At 43.1% G+C, this 18,864-nt stretch overlaps 1 protein-coding gene and 1 long non-coding RNA gene across 5 annotated transcripts in view; one reads left to right on the top strand and one right to left on the bottom strand.

The window, feature by feature from the left end:
- Positions 1–696: 696 nt before the first annotated feature.
- MYF6 (myogenic factor 6) lies at positions 697–5,265 on the bottom strand. 3 transcript variants are annotated; one of them, XM_072772900.1, is made up of 4 exons: positions 4,431–5,265; positions 3,665–3,755; positions 1,756–1,898; positions 697–1,518 (listed from the first exon to the last, which is right to left on the bottom strand). In XM_072772900.1, the coding sequence occupies exons 1-3, from the start codon at positions 4,947–4,949 to the stop codon at positions 1,795–1,797; spliced, it is 714 nt and encodes a 237-aa protein (XP_072629001.1). In that variant the 5' UTR covers positions 4,950–5,265; the 3' UTR covers positions 697–1,518; positions 1,756–1,794. The 3 variants fall into 3 exon arrangements, with proteins under 3 accessions (XP_072629001.1, XP_072629000.1, XP_072628999.1); XM_072772899.1 differs by having other exon boundaries at positions 697–1,898; XM_072772898.1 differs by lacking the exons at positions 697–1,518; positions 1,756–1,898 and adding an exon at positions 2,910–3,533 and having other exon boundaries at positions 4,431–5,262.
- Positions 5,266–5,376: 111 nt separating this feature from the next.
- Positions 5,377–18,864, top strand: part of LOC140602804 (uncharacterized) — a 76,086-nt gene continuing 62,598 nt past the window's right edge. Inside the window, exon 1 of one of the 2 annotated variants that reach the window (XR_012005717.1) lies at positions 5,377–5,580. This is a non-coding gene — a long non-coding RNA (uncharacterized lncRNA). The remainder of the gene's footprint in view (positions 5,581–18,864) is intronic. The other variant, XR_012005718.1, reaches the window with a different exon arrangement.

Genomic DNA, 18,864 nt, shown 5'->3' with positions numbered 1-18,864 from the left:
TATATATAATGCCATTAGACTTAAGTGAATTTCCATTATGTTCGGGTTTGGAATTTGATGCTTCAGGTGTGATGATTAAAGTTAGTTTGAAAAAGCTGACATTTGACATAAATTATTTGTATAGTGCTATAAAAAAAAGAAAAGAACTCATTTTAAAAATATTTGACAACTCTATGCCTACCTCTGGAAAACAGGCTCAGTTTAAATGCCAAATTGCTTATCTTCACTAAGTTATTATATCTTGATTTTCTGCTTCCATGGCCCTGTTTGTTTTGGCTGTGGCTTTAGTAAAGATTATCATCATTAATATCAAATAAAAACATTTTAATTGCAAACACACCAAGGATTTCATTGGAAAGCCTCATATGTCAACTATAGCAGTGGAGGTCACATGAAGTCTTTGGGAAATATTTGCTCTATTTAACGAAGAGACCTCTATACGCAAACTAATTCCAAACAATTTCTCAAGTTACCTAGCTAGGAGAGATAGAGAAGATTTGGTTTGCAAAGACTGAATAGAATCCATCAGCAAATAAAGTCCGTGAATTGATTAAAAAAAAAAAAATTCTGCTGCTAAACAGTTTATAACACAGATCTTACTATAAATACGCATGCAGTCATGAAGTAAATGAATTCACCTGGTTAATTCTGATATTTGATTTCAGTTGTGGCATGAATCTGCGGCACATATATATACCTATATTTTAGGCACATCTTTATTTTATATATATTACATATATATAATATGTAATGCGTATACATACAATGCATATATAGACATACACATTTTAGGGAAACTATTGATTCTCTAGAAAAAAATTGTAGATCCATGATACGCATGATTAATGACTGTACACACCATTCAAACATATTCATATTCATACATGTTCTGATTGGATAATTTGAAATGCTCTACTGCTTATCTTTAATTAATTTACGCCCTAATTTGGAGTTCACTAGCTAGTCACTTTTGAGAAAGAACCTCTGGAAAACAATTGCTAAAGAGAGTCCAATTTTTCTAGGCCATAAGTGGTCTTTCTTATTTGCTAAGGCTTCTCTTCCAGGGTGCAGGGCGATTGAGAAAACAAGCTTGAAGCCACTGATACTCACTGGCTCAAGGCCCTGGCTCTGCACTTACTAATGCAAGAAACTCTTCAGTTCCAAAGAAACCTTTTCTCAAAAGAAATACAAGTTTCTTTCACAGAAGTCATTGTAGGATTGTGAGTTCATATGTAAAATGCTAAGAGTCACTCATATTGCTACTGAATTCCCGGTCATTAATATTTTCCCCCGAACAGTGCCGGCAAGGCAGCAAACAGTATTTGAAGAACTGGGGCTTTTGGTGGAAGAGAAGCCTTTTGATGGTCAGTGTAAGGAAAAAAGGGAGAGCTGACATTTAGTATGGACTTGGTGCTGTGCTTTGGCTATAAACCCTTTCTGTGTGTATCTCGCTGAAATCTTCACACCCCTGAGTTAGGCACCATTGCTGTTGTCACCACGATTTCACAAATGAGGAAACTGGAAGCAGAGAGGAGCTGTTTCAGCCCAAGGCTCCACAATAGCAACCTGGCTTCCAGCTCGGCAGGCAGGCAGTGCCCCCAGCAACTCAGCAGTTACAGCCCCGAGCACTCCCACCTGCTTTACCCAAACCGCTGGGAGAGCTTATGTGAGAGCTAGGGACCTTTCTGTGCTTTGGTAAGTGTTCTAGGAGAAAAGAGAATCATCCAGGTGCTCAGAAGACAAAGTGACCCTTACCCCCAGAGAGAGGCCTTCAAGAGACAGAAAAGGGGCAGGCTACTGTTCCATGCCTGCAGGAGGCGCTGTCCGTGGTGGTATCTGGGACTTCTGCAATGTGCAACCCCAACGTCCGGACAGGGCTGTCAGGAAGCAACGTTGGGCTGGGGAATATTGAATTCGATTAGATTCTCACACTTGCAGACCGAGCACTGGCTGCCGGGCAACAGAGGGAAGGAAGCAGTTGAGAGTGGGGAGGGGTGCTGGATGAAGGTGCCCCCGACAGAAGGTGAGCGGCAAGTACTCCGAGGAAGGGCTTGGCCTCTCTTCTGCTTCACTCCCCACTGCGATTCTTGGTGGTCGCTTCTTCCTGAAGTTACAGGATAAACAAACCTGGCACACGTTGTAAAATCGTGGCGGTGAGGAGCTCCCGGGGCTTCGAGCCCCTCTGGGGGCCTTGCTGTTTGGTCCAGCTAAGAGGTTTCATGTGTGTTGTGGTTGCCTTTTGCCCTCAGCCATTAACCCTTCCCTGCCTTGAAGCACCCGGTCCAGGGAGCAGCCCACCCCACCTCAAGGGACAAACTGTTCCCTTCTTTAATCTTCCTATTTGCAAAACAAACCCCACCCGCCCATGGAGGCTGGTGCAGTCTTCTAACCGCCAGTCTAGTTCAAGAAAACTAGGGAGGGGCCCCCCCAACCTGGCTGGGAGGCCAGGGCGCCTCCTGCAGACTCTGACCAAGGCTTCTCGGTGGAAGGCCAGGCCTGGAAAGTCAAGGAGGGAAAGGCATTTGGGGCTACGTTAGCTCATGACCCTTTCAGGCAGTGCCACTTGTGTGGCACTCTCTTACCGGATTGCAAACTTTGGCTCAGGAAAGCTCACTCAGGCCTCTAGGGATAGGGCCGTGCAAACAGAAAAGAGATGCTGATAAAAGGGGAAAGGCGACAGTCCTGGCTCTGCCTCACTTGTAACCACAGGGGTGAGGTCCGACCGAGACAGAAATGCAGACAGAGGAAAGCCACCCATTTTCTTCCCTTTAAACCAGCCTTTAGGAACACACCCCAATAAACGGGCTTGGGTGGCATCTGAGTTACAGGCCCGCCGGCTTCCCTGGATTTCTGTGCCTGCATAGCTGCCCCCCCCATGTGTCGTTGAGTTGAATCAAATCAGGACCAACTTTGTTCATAAAGAAACTTCGCTTTTTTAATATGACAGTGTCAGGATCCTCGCACATGTCATATGCACCCCGTCATTCCACATTTAAAATAGATTTCTTAGGTTTACATAAAAAAGAAAGAGTCCTAAGATCATTTACAAAAATACATTCAGTACCACTAGCGTTCCCACGTCGCTTGAGACAGGAATGAACTTCTTTTTCTTTTTCTTTTTTTCTTTTTTTTTTTTTGAGCGTGGCCCAGAAGGGGCACCGTCACCGAAGTAACACGTTACACAACTAAGCACACGAAGCCCAAGCAGCCTGCTAGACCTAAGCCACTCGCTTCCAAAGCCCGAGGCTTCGCCCTCGGAGCGCAGGACAGTTTCTGAGAAGTACCCCCCCCCCCCCCCGCCAGGTGTCCCTGCCCTGCGCTCGCTCCTGGGCGCGGGTTCCTGCAGCAGGTGTAGGGTGACCCACTGTGGGGGGGGGGGGCGCGTGGACGCGGCCCAGCCTGCGCTGCGGGCTACTTCTCCACCACCTCCTCGGCGCACGGCAGCTTGCGCTCCTCCGAGGAGATGCTGTCCACGATGGAAGACAGGCACCGGAGGCTGCTGGAGGCCGGCGGGTCCCCGCTCGGGGTTCCTCCTGAGCGCGGAAAGACACACACGCACCTGCCCTGCAGGCCGGCGCCCCGCCCCCGCCCCCCCCGGGACCCCCCCACCCTCACCCCCACCCTCACCCCGCCACCCCGCGGCCGGCGCCCTCGCGTTCCCTACCTTCCTTGGCAGTGATCACGAGCCCCCTGGAATGATCCGAAACACTTGGCCACTGGGCGCTGCAGGTGCGCAGGAAGTCCGCCCCCTCCAGCTGCGAGAGAACCCGGGGGCGCAGGGTTAGGGCGGAAGGCTCGGCTCCGGGAGCGAGCGGGCGCACCTCGGGGGGCGGCTCCCCGACTTCCTCGGGCCGGGTACCAATGTCCGGCCTGCTGCGGGCACCCCGAGGTCACAGGGGGGCTCTTTGGAGAGGAGAGGGGGAGGGGAGGGAGACGGAGTGGCCGGGGGTGGGGTGGGGGAGGCCCCGAGGGGCACCCCGAGGTTACAGGGGGGGATCATTGGAGAGGAGAAGGGGAGGGAGGGAGACGGAGCGGCGAGGGGGGTGTGGGGGAGGCCCCGAGGGGCACCCCGAGGTTACAGGGGGGGATCATTGGAGAGGAGAAGGGGAGGGAGGGAGACGGAGCTGCCGGGGGGCGGGGGGGAGGCCCCGAGGGGCACCCCGAGGTTACAGGGGGGGATCATTGGAGAGGAGAAGGGGAGGGGGAGGGAGACGGAACGGCTGGGGGGGAGGCCCCGAGGGCACCCCGAGGTCACGGGTCAGCAGGGGCTCATTGGAGAGGAGAAGGGAAGGGGGAGGGAGACGGAGCGCTGCGGGGGAGGCCCCGAGGTCAGGGGGGTGCCCATCGGAGAGGAGAGGGGGAGGGAGAGGGAGCGGCTGGGCTGGGCTGCAGGCCCCGAGGGCGCCCCCCTCCCGGCCTCCCGGGCTCACGCTCTCCGCCTTGGGTCTGTAGCTGAAGGGGTCCACCCCCAGCTCCTGCATCTTCTCCTGCTGATCGAGCTGGTGGAGCAGGTCCTGCAGCCGCTCGATGTAGCTGATGGCGCTGCGCAGGATCTCCACCTTGGGCAGCCGCTGGTTGGGGTTGGCCACCGTGCGCCGCTTGAGCGCCTCGAAGGCCTCGTTGATCTTCTTGAGGCGCCTCCTCTCGCGCAGGGTGGCGGCTTTGCGCCGGTCGGTGGGCGCAGATTTCCTCTTGCAGGTCTTGCAGGCCCAGATCAGACACTGGCCGGGGCAGTGGGGGGGCTGCAGGCCGGGGGGCGCCAGGACGTGTTCCTCCCCGCTGCTGTCGCTCCCAGCTTCCGGGGGCATTTGGTCCTGGCAGGGGGACAAGGTACCATCACTCCCTGGGTACAAAGGCGAGCCCTCTGCCACTTCTAATGGCTGCAGGGTAACATTTTCCCCGTCCAAGTAGAAGAAATAGGAGCCAGTTTCAAAAAGGTCCATCATCATGTTCTCCTCCTTGGCCTCTGACTCGGTCTGAACTGGGTGATGGGCTCAAAAACCCAGAGGAACCACCCAGATGGCATTTAATTAGTGCGGTGACATAAGTGGCCCCAGCTTTATATATAGTAGCTCCTGAAACTCAATCCAACTTTTAGCTGTCATGGAGCATCAGTCTCCCGATGTGATCACAGCCAGGGCTCACTGTCCAGAATATCTAGTTTGAAAGAAAACTGAGAAGTGTCACCTCCGGGACCACGGGCGATCCGTAGGCCCAACAGGTTACAACAAGGGACTCGGGGAGAAGCCTCCAATGTAAAGAAAGCACCGAGGGCTTCCTTTGAAGACAGCTGAGATGCTAACCTGTTTACGGGACAACTTCAAAAACAACTGGGGATTAACGCTGCTCCATTCCCCTCCCCCAGGCTCATCTGAATTCTAAGTATAGACCCATGATGAAAGATCTCAGAGGCAATAGCCATTGCTCCAAAATAGCCCGGTTAATATTTGCAGAGTGGTTCAGCTCTTCCCTCTGTCCTGTCTGTCTGTCTGTCAAAAAGATGCTATGGCTCTGATTAAAACCATTACAGTCCTTCAAAGGTCATACATGGCTTTCAGGCTTCAGCCTCAGTAGCAGCAGGTAAATCTCTTTCCTCTCTTTTGCGAAGGCTGTGACATGATTTGGGCGCCGGAGGGGTGGCTGGAGGGTGCTCAGTTTCCTTCCTTGGCTGTCTTTTTTTTTTAGGGGGGGGGGAGTGGGTGGCACCCAGGATCTGAACTCTGCACCCCTCCATGGCGTTGCAGCACCAGTGAGGCTGGGGGTGGGGCGGAGGATGGGGTCGCAATCCGTGGCATCACTTCTCTTTGCAAACCAGTTTTAGTGGAGACGAGACTCACACCCTGGCTCCTTGATATTTCAGGATTCTCTGCGGACCCCTCCCCCAGGTTCTCTGGCCCCTGCCCTGCACACTGTGCTCGCTCGCTCGCTCGCTCGCTCGTGGGCTTGATTGTTCGCATTCTTGGTATCCACGGACTCCAAATGAGTTGTTGCGCAGGGTTCAGATGAGAGAGGTGGCCAGCAAGGCACAAGCCAGGAAACGGAAATTTTGATTGCAGCCTGCCAGGGTCCAATACTCAGGAGCATGGTGACTGGGACAGGTGTCTCAATTGCCTTCAAGTCCTGGCTGACTTAATTTCTCTTTATATGCACATGTACAACTACCAAGAGAAGAGCAGTTGCCCTGTAGAATTTTATCGGGGGTTGACGCCCACGGTCTCCTGCAGGTGAGGCAGGTAGCCTTAGATCAGCTGCTGGATGAGCATCAGTGAGCATTTAAAGCATAATAAGGCTGTGTCCACGGCTAAGGCCTTTCTTATGAAGGAAATAAAGCACAGCTATGACAGAGGGGTTCTTGTTTCTCTTTTATTACTGCATTCTTTTCTTTTCCTGTTTCTTTTCTTTCCTCTTCCCTCCCAGAGCTCTGGAAGGACACCCTTCACCTCCAAATGGCCTTTGGGATGACAGTCAACCTTGGTTTTGGCCTCTATAGTCAGTAGAGGGAAACATAAGGTCTTCCTCTTCTGTCCTCAAGTAGGGATAATTATAGGCTGTGTTCACTATGACTTCATTTTTTTTTTAAATGGAGGGATTAATGGTTAATGTAGGAACTAGCTACATTTTTAGGTTAAGTCATTTATTCCAGAAGATCGTTCTTCACAACCTTTTCCTATCGAGCCACAGGCTTCAGGTGTTATGTTCCGACACTTTTGGCTGTTTCTATGTTTTTGTTATTGTGCAGTAGAGTAATTTCCTAACAAGTTTGAGAACCATTTTTATGTTTTTGAAGAATCATAGGAAGTCATTACCTCTTTGGTGACATTTTCTCCTATTTCTAGCAGGGCTGGTTGCTAATATTAGCAGTTAAGACAGCAGATTGGAGGCTCTAACAACTCGGGGGATACTCTAACATCCATTATAGAAAATTATCCCATGTTCTTAACCACACTGAATGATGCACCTTATAAGGTGAAGATAATTTGCAAAGTCATTTTTAACCAGTAAAAGTATATAACATTTTTGCAGAGGTAAGTAAGGTAACAGTATCTGAAATTCATTTATTCAACATTTTGGGGATACCTACCAAATGCCAGATAGTGTCCTGGGGGATGAGGATAAAACAGTAAAAAAAAAAAAAAAAATTGACCCATTTTCTCATGGAATTTGAATCTAGAAGGGTGAATGAAAATGACTAAGAGATGAAAAAAAAATGTGAGAAATAGTCCTCAATTTGGGGTGTGGAAGGCTTAGGTCACAGTCATTTTAGCTTGTGAAGACTTAGTTCTACTATTTCAATTTCTCGCTTTTTTTATACATAAAATTGATACGGTGACAAAAGACGTCAAAGTAGTGATGAAGTTTTGCAAATTGTGCAGTCCCTTCAAAAATGTTGCATATTCTATAAAATTACTTTCGCTGCTGGAATTAGGCATAGGCAACAAATGAGAAAAGAAAAACACCACTTCTAAGGAATTTCATTGCTTGGATAATAGAAGTAACGGTAAGGTGGTACCATTCTGAGACTCTGTTGATTTTAAGAGTTAGATGTGGGAGAGTCTGGAAGAGAATGTGAAAATGAGCACTTTCCTTTTTATTTTTCCCTCATCCAAGTGTTGTCCCTGGAGAAGCAGCGAATTAAAAATGTAGAAAGAGAAGATTCTAGAAAATAGAAAAAGCTTTGAGGTGCTGATCAATAGTAACCTCCCAGACAGGGGCGGCATTTCTTTGTGTGATTTCAAACTTGACTACAGAATTGTTGCTCCTTATTAAATTAACCCCCCCCCCCCCCCCCCCGCCTTCCCAACATTCTCTAGAACTCAGGCCAATATAATTTAGTGTTGTTGTTGTTCTCTTTGGTCGAAAGGGGCTTTTCCTTCTTTTGTTGTTGTTTTGGGGGCTGGGGGTGGAGGTGGGAGGAGAGAAAAAGGAAATGCCAGCTTGGGAAATAACCACCCATTACTAGATTAGGTAATGGGAAAATACACAGTGATTCCAAACAACTAACTGGTGAACTCTTGGAACTCGAACTGTTTACAGAATATGAGATGCCTGTAATTGCAATTGCATTATTTCTCAGCAGAACTTGGGAGACACAGACCTTGGCAAGTAGTCAGAACAGGTTTGTGTAAACTGAAATCCTCCAAACTTTAAAATAGCACAGATGCAGTTATAGAAATTATGGAAAAATTAATAGCAATGCGAGAATAATAATATCAAGGAGCGATTATTTCACTTCATGGGCCTAGAGTTCCTTTGTAACAAAAGCTGAAACTAGGTTAGTGACAAAGTTGAGAGTTTTCAGACAGCTTACCACCTTGTTATTCTTACTTCATGCTTAATTATTTGTAAATACATTTTCTTCCCATCATCTCCACAAAAGCTCCATTATATCCAGTTCTTGTCTGTGAAAAGGAGTGGGAGGGAAGGGATTATGGCCACTCAGTCAATGGTGGATTGAGGCATGAGCCTTGCAAGGTGACGTAAGCAGCAGAACAACAACTTTGGAGTGAGACAGAAGTTCTGGCCATTCTTTTTAAATCTTTTAAGATTGTATTTATTTATTTATTTTTGGAGAGAGAGAGCATGAGTGGAGGGGGAAGGGTAGAGGGAGAAGGAGCAACAGGCTCCCCTCTCTGCTGAGCAGGGGGACAAGCTCAGGGCTTGATCCCAGGACTCTCAGGACCATGACCCGAGCCCAAGGCCCACACTTAATTGACTGAATCACCCGGACGCCCTTCTAGCCATTCTTAATGATCTTAATGATCTATTCTGAGCCTCAGTTTTCATAAGACATCAATTGGCATATATAACACATCCATCACAGGTGTGTCATTGGCCAAAAGTGAAATGATAAATTGTTGAGTCCATGATGAGGAGAGCACTCAGCAGATGCTATTTCACCCCTTCCCCTACCCGGTTCACAAGGGCTGGTTGACGTCGCCAGAGAGAATTAGGTGAAGTGCCTAGATTTGGTGCGACAGGCATTTAAGATGAATTTTGGGATTGATTTATGTTAATGGTATACTGGAAGTGAAACTACTGAACCTCATGACTCCAAGAGCTGTGCTGCATGTATCTATGCCCTCAACCAATCTCTGGGGGACAGCCGCTGACTAAATAAATAAATAAATAAATAAAAATAAATCACACAAATGAGTCACAGAAGGAGGAACTTTGGAGGAGAGAGTATGGCTGGAAGCTAGGGAACAATGACAAGTCTATCACCAATTGGGAAGGATGGTTTGGGGATAGAAATCCCTGGGGTGTGACCTTGGTATTTCCAGGGAGCACGTTGAAGATTTTTAGCAAACCTGTAGGTTCAAGGGGTGATGACAGGAGCAGGAAGCTCGAGGAAGAAAAGGCCACCAATGATGATGGTTTGACAGAAACCGGTGAAGAGGTTTTTGTGGGTCGTATCAAGGCACGTGGCTCTACCGTCCGCAGAGTTGGGTTCCAAGAAGGCCTTTGGGTTATGGCCAAGGAAGCAGGCCTGAGGGCCCAGCAGAGGCAGTGGTGAAAACAGAGAGGCCTGAGGGCCCAGCAGAGGCAGCAGTGAAAACAGAGCGGTGAAAACAAAATAGGACAGAAGAAAGGAGGGGGGCGGGAAAGGAGAGACGCAGGAGGAACAGAAGGGCATCCAACCTGCCTGGGGAAGAAGAGTCAGCTAGAGAGGCCCCCAGAGAGAGGCCCACAGACTAGAGGCTGACAGCAAGGGAAGATCCAGAAGAGGCTGATGCATGCTTTTCACTGGCCACAGCTCAGTGGGTCACATGAACCCCAAGACCTGTAATATACCTAATCTGCAGACAGTTTGTGCCCAGAGAGACCCCAACACTGGGGTATAAATAGTCTTGCACTTCCACTGATAGAACATTCAAGTCACTGCAGGGAACACCGGGGAGGGGGGGGGGTCAGGGATCATTTCAAAGGCAGGTCCCTTGCAGGAGGGCGGCCCTGGGAGGTGGAAATGGGCCGGGAGTGTGCAATGGGCCTGAAGGAGCCCACTGCTCGTTTCTTAGGTTTTAGGCCCATAATTTCCAGGGCAAGAGGCAATGTGCACCCCTCTGCCTGCGAAACACTCATTCCTTGGCCTTTGCAACAGTGAAGCTTTCTCCGTAATTTGATGCTCTCCATTATTTTCCAATCAGATTTATGAATGTGGGAGCAAAATTCGGGAACCATTAGCCTCTTTCCAGGTTAAATAATGCTTCCTGGTGGGTCACCGACTGGGTCGCCCACTGGTGTAGGTTTGCTTAGGATGGGAACCCAGGGGCCCTGACTTTCAGCACTAAAACTGGGAGAAACCCATGCAAATCAGAACGAGTCGGTCACCATCCATCCCGGAAAAGTGCAATCGATGCCTACAAATATCTATTCCTAAGTCAGACAACGGAGTGCAGGAAATATAAAGTAGACTTCTTTCTTTAAAAAAAAGAAAAATAGGGCCAGCCCGGGTGGTTCAGTGGTTTAGCGCCACCTTCAGCCCAGGGTGTGATCCTGGAGTCTAGGGATCAAGTCCCGCATCGGGCTCCTGGTGGGGAGTCTGCTTCTCCCTCTGCCTGTGTCTCTGCCTTTCTCTGTGTGTGTCTCTCATGAATAAGTAAATAAAATCTTAAAATTAAAAAAAAAAAAACTACAGTGATTCCAAATATAGAATTTGTCTTTAGTCCTAGGCCTCGCTCTGCCACTTGCTAATATTTGACCTTGGGCAAAGTCTAGAACTCTCTAAGTCTCAATTAATTAGTCCATAAAATGGAAATAATATCACTTTATTTAAGGTTGCTTTAAAGATTAATACAATGTCAACTTAATATACAGTGTCTGTCTAGCACATAGTAAAACTCAATACAAATTCTTTTAAAGATTAAAACAATGTCAATGAAACACTTAATATATAGTGTCTAGTGCCTAGTAAAACTCAATACAAACTCAATACAAATTAACTTTTGGTTGAAGAAAAGAAAAAACATCACCCAACTCCGTATCACCTTAATAAATCACACTCTGCTTTTTTTTGTTTTCTACATGTCCCAAAATTTCGTATCATGTGACGTTACACGATGTAAATGTTGTACTACATTATTTTAAAAATATAACTATAATGCAATATTATTCTATGTTACCTTTTGTACTTAAAATATTCCATGACCGTTTTCATGACACTACGTACAACTATTGTTTAAAATGTCTAAGGTACACGGAGTAATTTTTCAGTGTTGTTTATATCTTTTCAAGACTAAATGAATTGTGCTGTTTAGATGATCCAAATTCTAGTAGGGTCTGGCGTTACTAGCTTTGCTAAGCTAAACAGATGTCTCTAGTGTAGAATGGTTAGCCAAGTATTTTGTTACTGTCCTCCAACTGGCTGGTTATGACATATTGTCCAAAATAGTTGGTGCTTTTAATGCCAATGTCAGAGCCTCCTGTGACAAATAGTCACCACTGTACAAACACATTTATTCCATAAAGTTTTTCTACCGGTTTAGAAAAAAAAAAGTTGTTTAATCAGCCACACACACATTTCATACTTTTTGAGAAGTTCAGACGTTTTTGCCTTCTGAAAACACATGTTCGTTTTTAGGATAGTGATTATAAACACACCAAAAGTTAGAATATGTTTAAATTGTATATTATCCAGAGCTTTTTAAGTAAAGAAATTGTAAGTCCAGTGTGTCACTAGCCACATAAAAAAGTATGTTAAGTTTTATCTTCTTTGATTTCGTGACCTAGGCTAGATGTGATTGGAAGAGACTTTGCTGTGTAATTTCACAGGAAAAGTATACCTGTTTTATTAAACCATGTAAATTAATTTTTCATTTTCTTGTATGTAAGTATAAACTACCATGAGATTGAAGCTATTTGTACAATATAATGTTCAAGAAGTGGTACTTTGAGAGTGTAGATGCTACTTTAAAAGCAGAGTGTAGTTTTACATTTTATTTTGTAAAGTCATAGCCATCGTTCAACTCTGGAAAAAAAAAAGAGTGGCAGGCTCTGTGTTGAAGCGCTTTAAATGAATGATCTCATTACAGCTTCACAATGTTTTACCAAGTATGTTATATAATTATCTTCATTTTAAAGAGGGAGAAAGCAAAGAGAAATTAATCTATTTGCTCAAGATCACATGCTTATAAACCAATCCTGGTTCTTATTCCCCATGATTTATATAATCAAAAAGAAGTTCTTATTCTGAGCCTCCTTACAGTGACCAATAGAAGAATAGTCCTCAGAGAAAAAAAAAATCGGGGGGCAAACTAACTTAGAGGAACGTTGAGTGTTTATTTGACAGCCTGTAGGGTAACTTCCTTTTTTTCTAGTAGAGTGACCAATAGAGGCGGTGTTTTGATAGCTGATGGCCGAGATTTGGATCCGTGTTCTGTCCCATGGGGAAACAATGATGCAATTGTATTTTCCATGCACACTGCCATGTACAGGCAGCTGTCACCGAGGTCATATACCTGATGCTCAAGTTAAAGTGCTCAAAACCCAGTGTCTATTTCATTATTTAAAAATATACAGTAAAAGCAGGGATCCCTGGGTGGCTCAGCAGTTTGGCGCCTGCCTTTGGTCCAGGGCCTGATCCTGGAGACCTGGGATCGAGTCCCGCGTCGGGCTCCCTGCATGGAGCCTGCTTCTCCCTCTGCCTGTGTCTCTGCCTCTCTTTCTCTCTGTGTCTCTCATGAATAAATAAGTAAAATCTTTTAAAAAATTTTTAAAAATATACAGTAAAAGCAAAGGGGAAAAGGTGGAGTAGTTTTGCAGACTCGGACTAGGGTAAAAGTGGGGGTGGAAAGCCCATACTATCCAAGTCCCGCACCACACAGTGCTACGTCCTGCCTTTCTCCTTCAGTCTGTCCATTGCCAGTAGTTACAAAGACTATAACTGAGGGAGAGCAAGAGACTGCAGCAAAGGAAGGTGCCTGGAACCAATATATGGATGTTCCTTGGATCAGTCAAAAGCTATAGCTCACGTATAGTCTGCTGAGCAGCCATGGCTTTAATCGGTGTGGGCCAAACTGGATTTCCCGAATGAATGCTCAGTGTCAGGCCTCCTGAATACATGGTGTCTCAGGCATATTTGGTTATCGATGCTTAACTGGCCCACCATCCCTTCCTATGATGACAAGCATAGGCTGCCCCTACTTGATCTATGTCTAGTTTGGTTCTCAAGCCATTTGCTTTTATATTTAATTTCATCTATTCTGGATGGAATAGAGAATTCTTGTTTCTTCTCCTACACTCTATGGTAAGATTGAATATTCTGAAACAATAGCGAATGTATATTACATCTCCTTTCCCAATAATTACTTTCGACTAGAATTGCTGTTGCTTCATGATTTTTCATTGTTTACCTTCTTTTAATTCTTTAATATGAATCTATCTTTATAAACGGTTAGTGGCATCATCTCATTTCTATTTGCCTCTGTCCATTCCTTGTTCTTTGCTTCTTTTTGGAAGTTGCCCTTTTTCCTATGTACAGTCCCACACCAAATCCTATATTCCACACGTGGCTAGAGAGAGTCTCTCACTTACTACCATCCTTCTTAAATTTCTAGATCTTATATTAAGTTACAAACACTGAAATGATTAACTACTTAGCAATAGATCCAAGTTTATTTTACCCCTTCTGATTCCGTATTTATTATATATTTAAAAAATTTCAAGATGACCGTCCCTTTTTAAAAATAAATCCTTTCACATTTTCAACAGACTTTTAGATTTACAGAAATATTGAGCAGAAAGTTCAGAGTTCCTGTAAACTCTCACAGTAAATGTTTTTAAATTCCTCTTTATTCTCATTCTCTTTTTCTACCTCTTCCTTAATAAGCCTTTATACTGTGCAAAATTTTATATTACCCTTAGAAAGATCTATAAAATATTCGCCTTCACAGTGCCTGTTTTGGTATATTTGGTTTATTAATGCAAATTACATTGAAGTTTAAGAGATTATTTCACATAAGCCACTTATAAAGAAAGCCTTTATTAAGAAATCCTCTTAATATAATGTCTTCCTAAAACAGAGAGGGGATATACTTTAAATTTTCTATGAATCAATTATACTTTCAGTCAGGTTTAATAATCAGGAAAAATGTTTAATTTTATTACTATTCATGTATTGACAGAACAGAGAAAATTTTGTTCTGAGCAGGATTGCCCCTGAAAAAGCTAAAACTTAAAATATTCTAGTTCCAAATATTATAAAACTCACTTAGAAATAAGATAGTTTGGGCTTGAAAGAGTCTTTTTCTCTCTCAAAAATAATGGACACATTTTGGTCCAAGAATTACATCGCTGAGGGTAGAATTTCTTTCTAAATTTGTTTCCAAGAAAACAGGCGATCATATGCTGCTGGAGATCAAAAATAAAAAAAAATAAAAAAAAATAAGACGCCCACATAGCCCGTAATAAAACATTCTTTTCTGCTCAATGCAGACTAATGCGGACGGTGACAAGCATGACTCCTATGATGGATATTTGGTAAAGTTCGATGTTCTTTTCATACAAACAAGGGCTCTATTAACATGGTTTCCTCAACTCCACTTCTCACTTCCAAATCCTCTAGGAATTGACACCAACTGTCCATTTTGACACTTGTTCATTAATTTCCTTTCAATGGAACTATTCTCTTTGCTCAGCTGTTGCAACAACTTAAGGTTTTTACAAACTCTTCTGATACGGTTTTCTGTTGGACATTCTGTCTGTATCCAGAAGACAATATAACACCAGAGCCCCGAAGTGTGTCGCCGAGTCATTAGTGCAGTTTGCCACTGGCTCCACTACCCACTCTCACAGAGGGAAGCTTGACCTCCTATACAATGAAAAGAGAAAAATCCATTCATTCCCTCTACCAAGACTTAATGTCTGAAGTTCAGTAACTGGTGACGGTAAATCTGTGCCAATGCTTCCTTCCTTGCATCCTTCCACACAGCTGGCCTTCCCCCTTTGATTGGAAGGCGTGGATGCACACACTATGGGAGTGGGGTCTCTTCACCACCATGACCAGAAGCACTAGCAGATCCCAGAGAACAGACAAGGATTGCTGTAGCTCTTTGTGAAATATGGTCAACCTTGCTAATTGTTATCCACGATTGGGAAACCCCAGCTCCGTGAGGATTTAAAGGGTAGAAAACTGAATAATAAGAGGCATGGCTGGAGAGGAGTATAACATTTGTTTTGTAGTAAAATGAAGTTGGACTGTGCACAATGGTGTGACTTTTCCATGGCACAACAAGCTCTTTAGTTGTGTGTCAGTTTTTGTTTTAGGTTAGTGAGAAACATCACATCACGAAGAAGGAATGCAAGAATCAAGGGTTGCCTTGCACTTTCCCAATCTGTTGCGCTGTTCTCAGAAATGTTTGTATTTGATGTTGCCAAAAAGGTAGCCTTTATTTTTTTGTGTGTGTGTGGTTGTTATGCTTAAAACTAATATAATAAGTGGCATTTGATTTTTTAAACATTCTTTTACCATTTTGTTCAGATCAGTGTGGTTTAGTCTTTCAGATTTTTTTGTATTATATTATATAGTGTAATAGCACTAAGGACATATATTTTTTTAAAGAACTAAGTAATTTCAAGATATTAATTCTTTCATGTTCTATATATGATTCTAAGATAGCTAGACTTCTTATGTTTCCAACTTTATTTTTACTTCTTTGAGGGTTTGGTATTTTATATAGCTTTCTAAAACTCCCATAGCAGACTTTTTTTTTTCTTTAATCTTATCCATTTCAATTCACCAAAAAGCTTATTTTTTTCCGACTTTGAAGAAAATCCCAGTCTTCTCAATGGAATAAGTTATCTTTTGAAGATTAAAGTGATGATTAAAATCAGCTTTTGGACATATGCTAATACTATAATACTATTTTTGGCTGTGGTGTGTTACTTAAAGAGTTTTATAAATACATTATCTTAGCAATAACCTCAGCCACAGGAAAAAAATGAAGCACGATCTTATAAGATCTTATAAGATTAGTGTGAGATTTCCTGAGGGTGCAGTAATTTAGCTCTACCTTTAGAAGTGGGCAGCAAGACTTTTCTGGGGCTCTGGGGCTTTTAATAGTCTAGCTAGAGAAAAGGCAAATAATGGAAAGAGAGGAGGGGAGAGAGGGGGAGAGGCAGGGAAAGGAGGGAAGGAAAAGGCTAGAAGAGGGAGAGTAGTGTTGTGAAATAATTCTGAGTTCAGAATTGACGACTAGACTTCTATCAAAATCAATTGCTTAAAAAATCCAGTGTTTGGAAAAGCAAGGCATTTTTGGAATTATTTTAAGTGCTCAGCATTACTAGATAAACACAAAAGGCTTTAGGGTAAAGCACATTTCTTTATGGTTTGCTTCCTTGGGCATACAATTTGGTGAAAAACACAGTCACAGGAAGCTTGGAAGCATTCGTATTGTCTCATATGTTCCTGCCTCAAAGTTGATGACTGTAAGGAACGCACAAGGAAACTATTTGTAGAATATGGATCAGCCGACTGTATCCATTCATTCACAGCTGTCTCTTTCCATGTGTCTCATATTGATCATAATATCTGCTTCTACGATTATTCAGAACCAAGCACCTAACACATTGCCCTATAATGCTTATTTGTTCATATGACCCACTCCCCACTCTCTAGGGCAGGTGCTGTGTAATCATCAGTGCTTGGAAAAACACCCTGGTGGAGAACAGGTGCTATGTGATCTTTGCTGAGTGAATTCACGAGAATGATAATTGTCAAAACCGCCATCATCGTTTTCTGAGATGAAGTGGTATTTTCCTTGTTAGCGATTTATTTCTATTTTTATTTCAACTTGGGATTTGCTTGTTTGTTCATGCTTTGCCTAAAAGACACTTATGTAGGTCAGTACAAGATATAATGAACCCTTACTGTCTTTGGGATGGGTTCTTTCCCAGAAACTTTATGGGACCAGGAGCTCCCCTTACTCAAAACACCTTATAGCAAAACTTCTCTTTTTGTACATGAAATTGCTAAACTGTGGATACTAAGTCTAAGTAATTGATTGCTAAACCTGGCTGTCACCATTAAATTAGAGTAGAGATTTTGAGTTCAGGCGCGTAGACTATGTAAATAAGAGAGTATGCTTATTGGCTGTTGATTTTAGAAGTATTGGTGGGTTGCTTGTTCCTGGTCACTCAGCTCCCAAATACCTGGCCACCCTTGATGTTCCTGGCCTCAATGTCAACAAGAATCACTATTTCGCCTAACTGGCCCTGTTAGAGTGAGATCCTCAGGATGTGTGTTTACCCCAGGACACTCTCTAAAAGCTGATCTGTGTTGCTATCTATTCACCTCCCCCAGACCCTGCTGGTTCAGCTTCCCTAAAATTGTTACAACAGTATGGAACTCAGCACAGAAAGCTGTAATGCTTAACTCCCCTCTTTATATTTTTCAGCTTTCTTCATCGTAAAGTCTTGGCTTTATAGTAATAAAATTATGTTTTAATTGACCCTAAAAGAATTTAGTTTTGTAAAACATTTTTTGGTCCAGTGAATCCTCATTTAAAAAAACGATATCTTTAATGTTACATACTGGATAGCCCCTTTAATAAAAGTCCTTTGAAATGAAGACAGTAGACTATATAAGGCGCTTAAGGAAATAACCAGGCCTCAAGGTTTATTTTAAGAAGTGATCTTGGTATCACATCAGAATCCTTAGGGGAGCTTGTTAAAATTTGGATTCCCATGACCCACTGCAGCCCAATTGAAGTAGAATATTTCTGTAAAAGCTAATAGAGTTGTTGCTGGAATTAAATGTGTCTAGCACAGTGCTTTTTCATCTGGCTGCACGTATGATCATCTGGGAGGTGTGGAAAAGGCCAGATGAGTTTAATGCACAGTCAACTGACCTAACACAACGCCCAACACTTATTAGATGCCCAGTTATTAATTGATAGATACCCTTGTTGGACAAATAAAAGCTAGTAAATAATTAAAGACCCACCTCTAATTTTAATTTATTAAGTAAAAGGAAGATTAATGAAATCTCAGATATAGTTTTTTTTTACTTCACATAAGACTAGATCTTGACTTTTGATGAGCATACATATCCCTCTAAAATGATTTTACATTAGATCAAAATAGATAGTTTTTCAATTATGAATAGCATTGGTAATTTTATATAACTCCTTTTCCTCAGGAAAGTCTTGCTTTTTTTAACATGTAAAATTAATTTTTATAATTTTTAACCCAATGTATATAAAATATTATCATTTTATCAGATAATCATCATAAAACTTTAATAATGTAACACTTTACATTTTTGGATTAAGTCTGTAAAATCCAATGAGGAAAGTCCTGCTTTAAAACATGGATTCTAGGGTACAGTGTCAGGAAGAAATAAAACTATAATTTAATTACTGAAAAACCCGAATTTCCACATGATAATACAGAAGTGTTAATAAATACCAATATTTACTGCTTCCCTACCATGAGACACTTCAAATTGTCATTTAAAACTAAGAATTATTTATATTATCTATTTTTTCACAATATCCTTCCGAGTTGATATCACATCTAAATCTTCACATTGTACATTTAAAGTGAAAGCAAACATGTAGCAAAAAATGCTAGGATGAATCACCTGTCCCCATGTATCGTTTCTTTTATAAAGAATTCCTTCCTGGAATTAAATTTGCATAAACATCTTGTAAAAGTTCACACAATGACATTCTTCTTGGTGTATGCTCCCCTACCTTGTTATATTATGAAAAGTATGAAAGCTGAAGTACAAATTCTTCCATATTATAATGTCAACTTTGCTAGATTACATGAAATGTCATTTAAAAATTAGACAGTAAGTTCCAGTTTAGTAGAGCTGGATTGTATTCAGTATGCAGAAAAGACATTTCTTAAAAATTGAGATTAACA

This window comes from Canis lupus, chromosome 13 (assembly GCF_048164855.1).
Source record: "Canis lupus baileyi chromosome 13, mCanLup2.hap1, whole genome shotgun sequence".
Lineage (NCBI taxonomy): Eukaryota > Metazoa > Chordata > Mammalia > Carnivora > Canidae > Canis > Canis lupus.
Note: the sequence above shows the minus strand (reverse complement) of the source record. Positions and strands in the feature narration are given on the sequence as shown.